Source organism: Phyllobates terribilis, unplaced genomic scaffold (assembly GCF_046119375.1).
Source record: "Phyllobates terribilis strain yellow unplaced genomic scaffold, ASM4611937v1 Scaffold_120__1_contigs__length_5212024, whole genome shotgun sequence".
NCBI classification, from domain to species: Eukaryota; Metazoa; Chordata; class Amphibia; order Anura; family Dendrobatidae; genus Phyllobates; species Phyllobates terribilis.
This window is the reverse complement of record NW_027362880.1, coordinates 989,868-1,003,519: the sequence shown is the minus strand read 5'-3', so window position 1 is coordinate 1,003,519 and position 13,652 is coordinate 989,868. Positions and strand designations below refer to the sequence as shown.

Genomic DNA, 13,652 nt, shown 5'->3' with positions numbered 1-13,652 from the left:
TAGGGACCAATAAATCTAGGTCCCAGCTTCCGGGAAGGAACCTTCAACTTGATATTCCTGGTAGACAACCACACAAAGTCATTCACACTTAGGTCCGGACCTGTCTCCTGTCAGCTATATGTTTGGAAAATCATGGGAGACAGGTGCAATTACTCAGAACCTCCCACCATACTGAGGAGAGCGATGAAGCAAAACGTTCCTCCTCAGGAACTCCCGAAGCCCCTCCCCCACTAAAAGTGCCAAACTTAGGATGGTAACCGTATGCACCAAAGAACAGTGACCTGAACTCAGATGTTGCCAAAAAAGAAGCTTCCAAACCCAAGACATCATCATATGGGCAGTCCAGAATTGTTTAAAGGCATAGTAATCTTAGTGTATGTAAACTTTTGACTTTGCAGTAACTAATAAAAATTCCTTCGAACATTCTCGCTTCCTCATTATTCTGGCATTTGGCAAATATTAAAAATGATGGTAATTCTAATTGATCTAAAACGGGAAAGGTTTATTCTGATTTCATGTCAGATATTGAGAAAAACATGCTTCAACTGTAATATATATATAGTGCGTGATAATAGTGAGCTTCCACTTGCCACTTCCCGTACCTGTTGTTGATTGGCTCCAGCGGTGACTTCATGTCTGCAGTACTGTGATCTGTCACCGAACTCAGTGGCTTGTGATGTCTACATCACACGCTGAGTTCAGTGATTGACTACAGCGCTGCAGACCCAACTTCACAGCTGCAGCCAATCAACAAAGATAGAAAGAGTAAAACCTCAGTTTGGGTTTGTTTGGTTTTTATACCCCTGAGCTTATGGAGTAATTTTTGAAATGGGACAACCCTTTTAATGATTTACTTTTAGTAATTTCTTTGGGCGTGGGGAGGTGGTAATTATTTTTTTACTATTATACATTTGGTATAAACAACATTATAGATATATTAATTTATTCATTCTGCATATAAAAATTCCAGTTATTTTTTTTAAAAGGTACATGTTTTATTATTTTTGTGGCACTTTTAGCTAAAGCATATATGCTGTTTAATGTCTGACTTATCTAAAAATGTTACACGTATATAGTACACATTCACATCAATACAGATGGCATATACACTGTATTTATTTATATAGTGTATATACTGTATGTGATTTGTGTATGTACTTTACACACATAAATAACGGCAAAAATGAAGAAGATGGGTAACCGCTGTCACCATCACAGAGAGCAGTGGGGGAAGGTACTGTGATATCATCAACTAGAGGGCAGAAAGTGTAGAGCGGGCAGGGAAAGTGCAACTGTGTGGGGCAAAAAAGGAAAAAACAGCTTTTGTTGGAGTGGAGGATAGGAGAGAGTAGTGAGGCTAGAGACATAATACAGGAGGCTCCAGTACTCACTTCAGGTCAGCACTGTGCTCCTGTATACGAAATCTTTAATATCATTATTCATAGACGGCCACCAAAAAGCCTAGTAATAGCTTTCCGCAGAGCTGTGACCCCAAGATAACCACTCAAGATGGAATCATGAAACTCCTGCAACAGTCACGATCTTAGGTACACAACTACAAATAATTTGGACTCAGGAGTGGCAGAAGGAGCCAACGACTGGACTTTACGTATCTCAGCTTCCAACTCTGAGGATATTACAGGAAGCACAATGCCCTTAGATAAAATGGAGGATAAAGGTTCTGGAGGAGAAATTTAACTTAAACTGCCTGATAGTTCGACAGCCTTCACAGCCTGAAAGTGATAGAGAAATTGAATCTAGAGAAAAATAAAGACCATCTGGCCTTTCTAGGAGCTAGCCAGTCAGCTGATCCATATATGCTAAATTCCTATGGTCAGTGACCACAGTGACGTGATGAACCCTCCAGAAAATGTTTCCATTCCTTAAAGGCTAATTTAACAGTGAGTAACTCACAATTCCCAACAGCAGAATTTCTTTCAGCAGACGAAAATTTTCTCTAGAAAAAAGCACATGGCCACAAATTGGTCAGTTTTTTGAAACTTTGAGATAAAACGGCCCCTACACCGACCTCCGAAGCATCCACCTCCACAATGACTGGTTCTTGGAGATGGGGTTGCATTAGAACAGGAGCAGACATAAAAGACTTTTTCAATTTTTCAAAAGCCCTCATAGCATCTGATGGCCAAACCTGGATATCTGCCCCCTTACGTGTGAGGTCAGTAAGAGGTTCAGCAATCTGAGAAAAACCCCTAATGAATTTCCTATAATAGTTGGCGAATCCTACAAATTATTGCAACGCTTTCAGGTCACTAGGTTGGACCCAATTAGCCGATAAAATGATCCACAGGAATTAAATTTCCTGAACAGAAAAAAAAAATTCTCAATTTTAGCAAAGAAGTAATTTAATTCAATCTTTGTAATACAACACGAACATGTTCCTGGTGAGAATTCAAATTAAAATAATATAAATAAATAACTGCCTTTCTGCTCCGCTATCTGCTGCACGTGGTCTGAGGCATGGCGGGCACAATCCAGCAATGTGCCCACGTGTGGTCTGAGGCACAACCTAGCAACGTCCCCACGTGTGGTCTGAGGCACAACCTAGCAACGTCCTCACGTGTGGTCAGAGGCACAACCTAGCAACGTCCTCACGTGTGGTCAGAGGCACAACCTAGCAACGTCCCCACGTGTGGTCTGAGGCACAATCTAGCAATGTCCCCACGCGTGGTCTGAGGCACAATCTAGCAACGTCCTCACATGTGGTCTGAGGCACAACCTAGCAACATCCTCACGTGTGGTCAGAGGCACAACCTAGCAACGTCCCCACGTGTGGTCAGAGGCACAATCTAGTAATGTCCTCATGTGTGGCCTGAGGCACGGCAGGCACAATCTAGTAAGGTCATCGCGTCTGCCGCTTCCGGTCTGATGTATTAGCTGAATATGATATTCAACAGTAAATAACATTAAAATCTCAGTGACACCATACCATCTGCGAGGTCAGGCGTTATAGATGCCCCTGAAGGAGAGGCCTGGACCCACCGGAGGATTCTCCAGACAGCCAGTCTAATGATGAAGTCTATGGCTTCTAAAAGTATATTGTAATTGGAACACTGCAGCGTTTCACAGTTAATCATATATGATGAAGTGAGACTGACTGCTTGCTGTTCAGCCATCATGACTATTTAAATAGCAATGTTTGGATGGTTAAAAATATGTTAATTTTGGTTATAGGAAGTTTCGCCCCCAGCAATTTGCCCCCAGCAGTTCGTCCCCATCTGTTTGTCCCCAGGTACATTTCACCCCTATCAAGATTCGCCTCCGCACATTTTGCCCCCGGACGGAGGCGAACTGGGGGAGATATGTGTGGGGGTGAGATGTGCGGGGGCAAAAACATCCTGGGGGCCAAGTGCTGGGGACGAAATGTGCGGGGGCGACCGGCTGGAGGTTAACTGCTGGGGTCGAAACATCCAATTCCAGTTACGGAGATCGGCTTGGGGACTTATATGCAGCATTCTAGAATAGTGTATATAAAGGCCATACAGGTGGTGGTCGTACTTTATATGGGGAAAATCAGGTGACAGGTTCCCTTTAAGCAGGTTTTCATCTATGCAGCTTGTACAAGTGAACTACATAGTTTCAAAACTGCTTTACCTGTCTAAGCCAGTACCTTTTATATGGTTTACACAGATGCATCATGGGCTTTTCCTGCCCTATGAGTAAAATGAAAGGCTAAAATACAATGTGGAAACTTAACCAGAGAAATATTTTATTGACACTCAGAACAGGTTTAAAAGAAACAAATAACCATTACCACAGAAATCTCAAACTTTTACTTGTAGAAATATTGTCAAAAGAACATTTTAACATATATAGAAACAATTCTAATTTTACAAAAGTGCATTTTATTAGCATTGAAAACTTTATGCCTTTACTTGTTTCATTTAACGCATGTCTGATGTATTGTAAAACTGTGTAATAAGCTGTTGGTGCATAAGGGCAGGATTGTGGGTAGGCTTTGACTTTGCCCCGGCCCCTTGGCCTGCCTCCAGTGTCTGATGTTTCGGTGTCCTGGAACTGAGATCATGATGCCTGCTTTGGATAGCGAATCAATAGCCTTGAAAAAGCCAGCAATGAGGGAAGGAGTCTTAGGGGGATGGGTCTCGAAAACAAGGGAGCATGGAAAATTCTATTTTGTAGCTGTAGGAGACAATGTCTCTGACCCAAGCGTTGGTGGATATAGGTGTTGGTGATGTAGGTACGAGGTGATTTTAGTTGTGCAGCTAGGGCCTTTCTAGTCTGTACAGAGACCAGTTGGGTGTTGTTGCAGCATTCTCACCTGTGTGGGTTCTCCAGTGGCTACCAAAATGCGTTTTCTGATTAAAACATTTCGCACATTTTGAACATGAAAAGGCTTCTCACCTGGTTGACTTCTCTGATGTTTATTAAGAGTTGATTTCTGTACAAAACATTTCTCACATTCTGAACATGAAAAAGGCTTCTCTCCTGTGTGAGTTCTCTGATGCTTATTAAGAGTTGATTTCTGTACAAAGCATTTCCCACATTCTGAACATGAAAAAGGCTTCTCCCCTGTGTGCGTTCTCTGATGTGTATTAAGAGTTGATTTCTGTACAAAGCATTTCCCACATTCTGAACATGAAAAAGGCTTCTCCCGTGTGTGGGTTCTCTGGTGCTTAACAAAATTTGATTTATGGTTAAAACATTTTCCACATTCTAAACATGAAAATGGCTTCTCCCCTGAGAGGGATATTTGGTGGATAACAATATCTGATTTATGGTTAAAACATTTTCCATATTCTGAACATGAATAAGGCTTCTCCCCTGTGTGAGTTCTCTGGTGCCTAACAAGATCAGATTTCTGGTTAAAACATTTCCCACACTTGGAACAAGAAAATCTATTCTCTGCCGTGTGAATTCTTTGATGTTTAAGAAAAGACTTTTTGAGGGGAAAACTATTTCCATATTCTGAACTTGAAAATGGCTTCTTTGCTTTAGGAGCAGATTGTTTTTTAATGCTTATTTGACTTTGATTTTCCTTAGTAGTCGGTAATGTATCAGAAGACCGGACCTGTATGAAAGGATCAGATGACAGATCTTTGCTGTGAAGGGATGATGGTATATCTGGAGTAATGGCATTCACTTCAATTGTATCCTGTGGGATCTCAAGATCATCTGATCTAAAAATTGAAGATGTCAGCTGTCCTTCTGATCTCCTGGCACAGTCATCTGCTAAAGAATAAAACAAATTAATATTTTTTAATAAAATATCCTTGAATTTTATATTTTTGAACATTTCTACTTAAACTGTCCATTAAAATGGCAAGATATGTAAAAAAAAATATTATTAATTATTCACCAAGACAATGACAGTTCACAGTCCAATAGAAAACCTCATAGCATGAACCAGTAGAGCGTGGTGTTCAATTGTTTGTTCATTCTGCCTCCCAAATATGGAATAAAAAGCCACCAATGTTATGTAGGTAAAAATGATACCAATAAAAACTTCTACTCATCTCACAAAAAAACAAGTCCCCACTCAGGTCCATCATCTGTCAGTGGGAAAACAGAGGTTTCCACATTATTAGTGGCTCATAGGTTCTTGAGAATCAACATGGCTTCCATAAACCAATCCAGCAATATCCGCTCTCCCAAAGTCAGATCTCCCCTCACTTCTGAGCCTTGCAGTGTGCCCAAACCACATTCAGCATCCATGTATTTGGCATTACTATAGTGAGAAGAACCCACTTAATTTACGGTGTGTGTCTCCTGGAGCACAATCTGGGCACTATGTGTTGGGTAATAAAATGGCATATTTGTAATTTCACTCTCCAACATCCACTTCATGCTAATTTCTGGAAAGTGGCTGTAGAGTCAAAATAGTCACTATTTCTAAAGATTAATTATTTGAGGTTTATAATTTCCAAAATGGAGTCACTTTGTGTGGATCTATAAAAATTAGTAACTAGTGATGAAACCTCTCTGGGGTAATTAGAGTATGGGGCTCGATGGCTCTTGGGAATCTAAACTATCGTAAGGGACAATATTTTCTATCGGATGAGTTTCAAGAAGAAATATTAGACATTCAAAGAGAACTTTTTATAATAGTACAGAGATGAGGTATCTTAAATTTGAATCTCGGGCATTTGGCAGAGATAATGGAGACCTTTTTTTAAAGACTATCAGGGAGTTACAGACTCAAATAAGTGAGACAGATCCCACCACAATCAAAGTATCATAGAGAATGAACCTGTAAAAAAAGATATAGACTAAATAAATGTTAGATCCCCAACAACGTATATATAAGAGAGAGCTCCAACACTAAACCGGAGCCGCACTCATTTATGGTGGACCATTGGAGCTACTATGAGTACTGACCAGAAGAGTAGAGAAAGTATTAGCGCCCCCATTTCAGGAGAGATTGTGCAGTAATCTGAATTCTTTAGGATTGAAAACATAATGGAATTTATGACGTGGACTGAATCCACGAAACCAGGGCTCGAGCCATGCCAACACATCTCCTGCAGGCGTGAATAAATGTATATTACAGCCATCAGCCACGCACAGCTTAGAGATATATCATGGCACAGGTGTAATGTTTTTAGTATAGTTTATCGCAATCTTATTTGAAGTTAGTTGGTTTGAAAAGAAACTGTAAAGTCAGGATAAAGGGAAACTCTGTTGTTATTGTACAGAAATTCACACTTGGCCCTCACTGCACATTTAATGTTGTCGATCATAAAAGTGAAGTTTGGCCAGAAAGACTGGACCTGGTCTTGTAGGGACCATATGAGGACATTCAGCAGCACAGAAGGGAGAGAAGGTAGATTCATCCAATAAGATATCAGGGTTCTAGGAAGCCAACAGCATCATTACCCTCCGCTTTCTCTTACAGGCTCATCATAATATTTTTCTTCAAGTGATTTTCTAACTTGTCAGCACATTCTACGTACGCTGTCATTTTACTTTGAAGTTTACAGATCTGGGCAGGTAACGTCTCCTAATCCCAGGGGGTAGGTGGATCTTACTGATTGTAAATTCTATACAAAAGGGCTTTCAATACCCAAAGTCATTTGAACAGTTTTGAGTGGAGGAAAATGTTGTGGTCTAGAGGCAAAATGGTGATCACACTATTGTGATACTGCCGGACTACACCACTGATAAAGCAACCACAGACGGGGACTGAGAAGAATCTGTGACTTCTTTGCATTTAGTGGTTACTACTCACCTGGGTAGTCATATGTAGGAATCTCCTCTTTACACCGCTCATCAGCCCTCACATATGTCTCTGTAGTATTAATATGGGTCAGATCTTCACCCTGAAACAAATACTGTAAAAGTCACAGACAGATGAGAAGTCACATCTATGATCAGCTCTAATACTGCCATCTCCACCTTTCTCATTACACAAGTATAAAACATAAAATAGTGGTGGGTAAAACAAGACTGAGCACAAGACCTTCACAGCCATCTACACATCATAGGGGAGATCTCATGACACCTTCTCTCGATCTACCTGATGATCCTGAGGAACATTGGGGTCTTCTTGTTTACAGTCCTGTGGAAGAAGAGGACGGGGACATCTCTCTGGTGTTGTCCTCTTACTGGATAGATCTGGAGGAAACACATACAGGGACTGAATTCATTCTTTACATACAGATAATTATAGCCCGCATGTATTTAGTCCAGTCTATTACCTGGTGATGTGAGGGTCTGGGGAACCTCCATCATGACGTCCTTGTACAGATCTTTGTGTCCTTCTAAATACTCCCACTCCTCCATGGAAAAATAGACGGCGACATCCTGACGTCTTATAGGAACCTGACACATACAATGATATCGTCATCCCCCGATCCCTTCATAGCGTTACTGTATAATGTCCCAGCATTCCCAGCAGTGTCACCTCTCCAGTCAGCAGCTCAATCATCTTGTAGGCGAGTTCTAGGATCTTCTGGTCATTGATGTCCTCATGTATCAGGGGTTGAGGTGGAGGCCCTGTGATTGGGCTCAGGGGTCTTCCCCATCCCTCAGACACAGGGTCCTGACAGCGCTCACTAGAGGTCTTCTTCACTACTGTGTAATCCTGGTGATGGAGAGACACATTAATAAATCTCACTCCAGACATTTCCAGAGTCCTCACCTCTCCAGTTCTGTCCATCTGTTATTCCCATAGATAAGAATGATGTAATGTGACGTCATCAGAATCTCTCACCTCTCCAGTAAGCTGGAAGAGGATCTCTAGGGTGAGGTGTAATATCCTCTCCACCATCTTGTGTCTGTCCATATCCATCTTTGATGGATAAATCAGGAAAATTCTCTTTTATAGAAGATCTTCTCTGAAAGCATCTGATATTGTAGAGACCTGAATAAGAAGATGATGAGCCGATGTAACATCATAAAGAATCCTGTATAATACAATTACTGGAGATAATAAGGTAAATATATGAGGAGATTTATTATTTTACAGTATTTAGTTTCCTTCTTTACATCTAATAAAACCTATATACACTGCTCAAAAAAATAAAAGGAACACTTAACACAATGTAACTCCAAGTCAATAACACTTCTGTGAAATCTACCTGTCCAGTTATGAAGCAACACTGATTGTGAATCAATTTCTCCTGCTGTTGTGCAAATGGAACAGACAACTGGTAGAAATGATAGGCAATTAGCCAGATACCCCCTATAAAGGAGTGGTTCTGCAGATGGTGACCACAGACCATTTCTCTGTTCTCATCCTTTTTGGCTGTTGTTTTGGTCACTTTTTCATTTTGCTATTGCTCTCACCCCTAGAGGTACAGTAGATTGAGGCGGTGTCTACAGTACAACCCACAGAAGTTGTAGTGCAGTTCATCCAGGATAGCACATCAGTGCGAGCTGTGGCAAGAAGGGTAGCTGTGTCTGTCAGCACAGTGTCCAGAGCATGGAGCAGATACCAGGAGATGTGGAGGGAGTAATAGGAGGGCAACAACCCAGCAGCAAGACCGTTACCTCCTCCTTTGTGCAAGGAGGAACAGGAGGAGCACTGCCAGAGCCCTGCAAAATGACCTCCAGCAGGCCACAAATGTGCATGTGTCTGCACAAACGGTTAGAAACCGACTCCATGAGGGTGGTATGAGGGCCCGACATCCACAGATGGGGGTTGTGCTCACAGCCCAACACCGTGCAGGACGCTTTACTTTTGCCACAGAACACAAGGATTGTCAAAGTCGCCACTGGCGCCCTGTGCTCTTCACAGATGAAAGCAGGTTCACACTGAGCACATGTGACAGACGTGACAGAGTCTGGAGACGCGGTGGAGAGCGATCTGCTGCCTGCAACATCCTTCAGCATGACCGGTTTGGCAGTGGGTCTGTAATGGTGTGGGGTGGCATTTCTTTGGAGGGCCGCAAAGCCCTCCGTATACTCGCCACAGGTAGCCTGACTGCCATTAGGTACCAAGATGAGATCCTCAGACCCCTTGTGAGACCATATGCTGGTGCGGTTGGCCCTGGGTTCCTCCTAATGCAGGACAATGCCAGACCTCATGTGGATGGAGTGTGTCAGCAGTTCCTGCAAGATGAAGGCATTGAAGCTATGGACTGGCCCGCTCTTTCCCCAGACCTGAATCCAATTGAGCACATCTGGGACATCATGTCTAGTGTTGAGCCACCCCCGTAGTGTTCGGGTTCGGTTCGTCGAACACCGGGATGTTCGAGGAACTGTTCGTCGAACACCTTAGAACACCGTCGAACACCGTTAAAACCAATGGCAGGCAAACAAAAACACATAGGAACACATAGAAAACACCTTCAAAGGTGTCCAAAAGCTCACAAACTGCTCAGAAGACGCTTTCTTTAAAAAAGCCGGCCGGCAATTCAGCAGCGGCATACACCGGTACCCGACAATTTAGACATGAAGGAATAGAGCATCACACATAGATTAGATAGATAGAAACATGTCAGTCACATATATATGAAGTACAGTGACAGTGTTGCTTACTGTACTTGTCATTTAGTGTAAAGGATTTATTAAAAAATATAATAGTGTTTTCGTGCACCGTCTCTTTAAAAAAGCTGGCCGGCAATTCAGCAGCGGTACCCGACAATTTATAACAGACAGAATAGAGCTTCACACATAGATTAGATAGATAGAAACATGTCAGTCACATATATATGAAGTACTGTGACAGTGTTGCTTACTGTACTTGTCATTTACTGCAAAGGATTTATTAAAAAAAATAATAGTGTTTTCATGCACCGTCTCTTTAAAAAAGCCGGCTGGCAATTCAGCATCTGTACCCGCAATTTAGAATAGAAGGAATAGAGAATCACACATAGATTAGATAGATAGAAACATGTCAGCCACATATATATGAAGTACAGTGACAGTGTTGCTTACTGTAATTGTCATTTAGTGTAAAGGATTTATCAAAAAAAATAATAGTGTTTTCATGCACCGTCTCTTTAAAAAAGCCGGCCGGCAATTCAGCATCTGTACCCGACAATTTATAACAGACAGAATAGAGCTTCACACATAGATTAGATAGATAGAAACATGTCAGTCACATATATAATAAGTACAGTGATAGTGTTGGTTACTGTACTTGTCATTTAGTATTAAAATAAAGGATTTATTATTAAAAAAAATTGGCGTGGGGTTCCCCGTAATTTTAGTCTCTAGCGGAGGTTAAGCAGACAGCTGTGGCAGATGTTTGAAACCTGGGAAGGGGGTAATACCCACGGAGCTTCCCAGGCTACTAATATCAGCCCCCAGCTGAATACCTAGCCTTTACTAGCTATTAAAATGGAGGACCCCCCAAAAAAAATGACGTGGGGTCCCCCCTAATTTAATAGCTAGCAAAGGCTAGGCAGACAGCTGGGGGCTGATATTAATAGCCCAGGAAGGGAGCCATGAATATTGGCCCCCTCCCAGGCTAGAAACACCAGCCGTCAGCCGCCCCAGAAATGGCGCATCCATAGGATGCGCCAATTCTGGCACTTAGCCTCGCTCTTCCACGCTGCCCTGGTGCGGTGGCAGGGGGTAATAGGGTTGGGGTTGATGTCAGCTTATAATGCCAGCTGACATCAAGCCCAGGTTAGTAATGGAGAGGCGTCTATAAGACACCCCCATTACTAACCCCATAGTCAAAGTTAAAAAAAAAACACAAACACCCAGAATAAAGTCCTTTAATTGAAATAAAGACACAATTCTTTATTGTTCTAAATTAAACCATACTTACCATCACGCCCATTCCAGCTGAAGCCAACGATCTCCTGCAATAAAAGAAAAATAATAAAGCAACCTCATCCTTACCTTTCCATGGTTCCCAGGACAGCTTCAGCTCTGCTACATCGAGATGACAGGCTGGACCTGCAGAACGCTGCCATCCAGCCTGTCATCCCGCAGACACTGAGAAGCGCAGGCATGCTTGCGCTCCTCAGTGTCTGACTGTGACGGCATCCAGATGAGCCGACAATGAACTCGGCTCACCTTATGTACGTCACTGACAGCGTGGGAAAATTCTCCTGCACTCAGCGCTTCAGCGTGAGAATTTTCCCACGCTGTCAGTGACGTGCATGAGGTGCGCCGAGTTCATTGGACATGACCTCGGCTCATCTGGATGCCGTCACAGCCAGACACTGAGTAGCGCAAGCAAGCCTGCGCTTCTCAGTGTCTGCGGGATGACAGGCTGGATGGCAGCGTTCTGCTGCGGTCCAGCCTGTCATCTCGATGTAGCAGAGCTGAAGCTGTCGTGGGAGCCATGGAAAGGTAAGGATGATGTTGATTTATTATTTTACTTTTATTGCAGGAGATCGTTGGCTTCAGCTGGAATGGGCGTGATGGTAAGTATGGTTTAATTTAGAACAATAAAGAATTGTGTGTTTATTTCAATTAAAGGACTTTTTTCTGGGTGTTGTGTTTTTTTTAAATACTTTACTAGAAATTCATGGTGGTCATGTCTAATATTGGCGTGACCCCATGAATTTCGGGCTTAAGGCCAGCTGATAATGCCAAGCTGGCCTTAACCCCTTTATTACCCAGTGAGCCACCGCACCAGGGCCCTGGATGAGTTGGGTACAGCGCCAGAAGATAGCGCTTCTATGAACGCGCCATTTTCCCGGGCGGCTGCGGACTGCAATTTGCAGCGGGTGGGGCCCAGAAAGCTTGGGCCTCCCTGCGCTGCAGATTCCAGCCCCCAGCTGCCTAGTTGTACCTGGCTGGACACAAAAATAGGGCGAAGCTCCACATATTTTTTTTTTAAATTCATGAAATTCATGGAATAATTAAGAAAAAAAGGGCTTCCCTATATTGTTGTGTCCGGCTAGGTACAAATAGGCAGCTGGTGGTTGGGAGCAGCCCGTTCCTGCCTGCTGTACCTGACTGGACACAAATATAGGGCGAAGCCCCACATCAATTTTTTTTTCATTATTTCATGAATTTCCTGAAATAATTTAAAAAAAATTGACGTGGGGCTTCGCCCTATATTTGTGTCCAGTCAGGTACAGCAGGCAGGAACGGGCTGCCCCCAACCACCAGCTGCCTATTTGTACCTGGTTGGACACAACAATATAGGGAAGCCCTTTTTTTCTTAATTATTCCATGAATTTCATGAAATAATTTAAAAAAAAAATGCGTGGGGCTTCGCCCTATTTTTGTGCCCAGCCAGGTACAACTAGGCAGCTGGGAGCTGGAATCCGCAGCGCAGGGAGGCCCAAGCTTTCTGGGCCCCACCCGCTGAAAATTGCAGTCCGCAGCCGCCCCAGAAAATGGCGCGTTCATAGAAGCACCATCTTCTGGCGCTGTACCCAACTCATCCAGGGCCCTGGTGCGGTGGCTCACTGGGTAATAAAGGGGTTAAGGCCAGCTTGGCATTATCAGCTGGCCCTAAGCCCGAAATTCATGGGGTCACGCCAATATTAGACATGACCACCATGAATTTCTAGTAAAGTATTTAAAAAAACACAACACCCAGAATAAAGTCCTTTAATTGAAATAAACACACAATTCTTTATTGTTCTAAATTAAACCATACTTACCGTCACGCCCATTCCAGCTGAAGCCAATGTCTTCTGCAATAAAAGTAAAATAATTAAGCAACCTCACCCTTACCTTTCCATGGTTCCCACGACAGCTTCAGCTCTGCTACATCGAGATGACAGGCTGGACCGCAGCAGAAAGCTGCCATCCAGCCTGTCATCCCGCGGACACTGAGAAGCGCAGGCATGCTTGGGCTTCTCAATGTCTCGCTGTGACGGCATAAAGATGAGACAAGTTCATGTCCAATGAACTCGGCACACCTCATGCACGTCACTGACAGCGTGGGAGAATTCTCCTGCACTCAGCACTTCAGCGTGAAAATTCTCCCACGCTGTCAGTGACGTACATGAGGTCAGCTGAGTTCATTGGACATGAATGAGCTCACCTCATGCACGTCACTGACAGCGTGGGAAAATTCTCACGCTGAAGCGCTGAGTGCAGGAGAATTTTCCCACGCTGTCAGTGACGTGCATGAGGTGAGCTCATTCATGTCCAATGATCTCAGCTCACCTCATGCACGTCATTGACAGCGTGGGAAAATTCTCCTGCACTCAGCGCTACAGCGTGAGAATTCTCCCACGCTGTCAGTGACGTGCATGAGGTGAGCTCATTCATGTCCAATGAACTCAGCTGACCTCATGTACGTCACTGACAGC

The 13,652-nt window shown here is 43.2% G+C and overlaps 1 protein-coding gene across 5 annotated transcripts in view; it reads right to left on the bottom strand.

Annotated features, from left to right (window-relative positions):
• Positions 1-3,891: 3,891 nt before the first annotated feature.
• The window catches only part of LOC141201637 (uncharacterized), a 100,342-nt gene continuing 90,581 nt past the window's right edge, over positions 3,892-13,652 (bottom strand). For 2 of the 5 annotated variants that reach the window (XM_073663654.1, XM_073663653.1), the window contains exons 3-8: positions 8,189-8,338; positions 7,880-8,059; positions 7,674-7,797; positions 7,493-7,590; positions 7,205-7,307; positions 3,892-5,208 (exon numbers count right to left, since the gene is read on the bottom strand). In XM_073663654.1, the coding sequence (XP_073519755.1) occupies positions 4,253-5,208; positions 7,205-7,307; positions 7,493-7,590; positions 7,674-7,797; positions 7,880-8,059; positions 8,189-8,266 (1,539 nt within the window). In that variant the 5' untranslated portion in view covers positions 8,267-8,338 and the 3' untranslated portion in view covers positions 3,892-4,252. The remainder of the gene's footprint in view (positions 5,209-7,204; positions 7,308-7,492; positions 7,591-7,673; positions 7,798-7,879; positions 8,060-8,188; positions 8,339-13,652) is intronic. The other 3 variants (XM_073663655.1, XM_073663656.1, XM_073663657.1) reach the window with 3 other exon arrangements.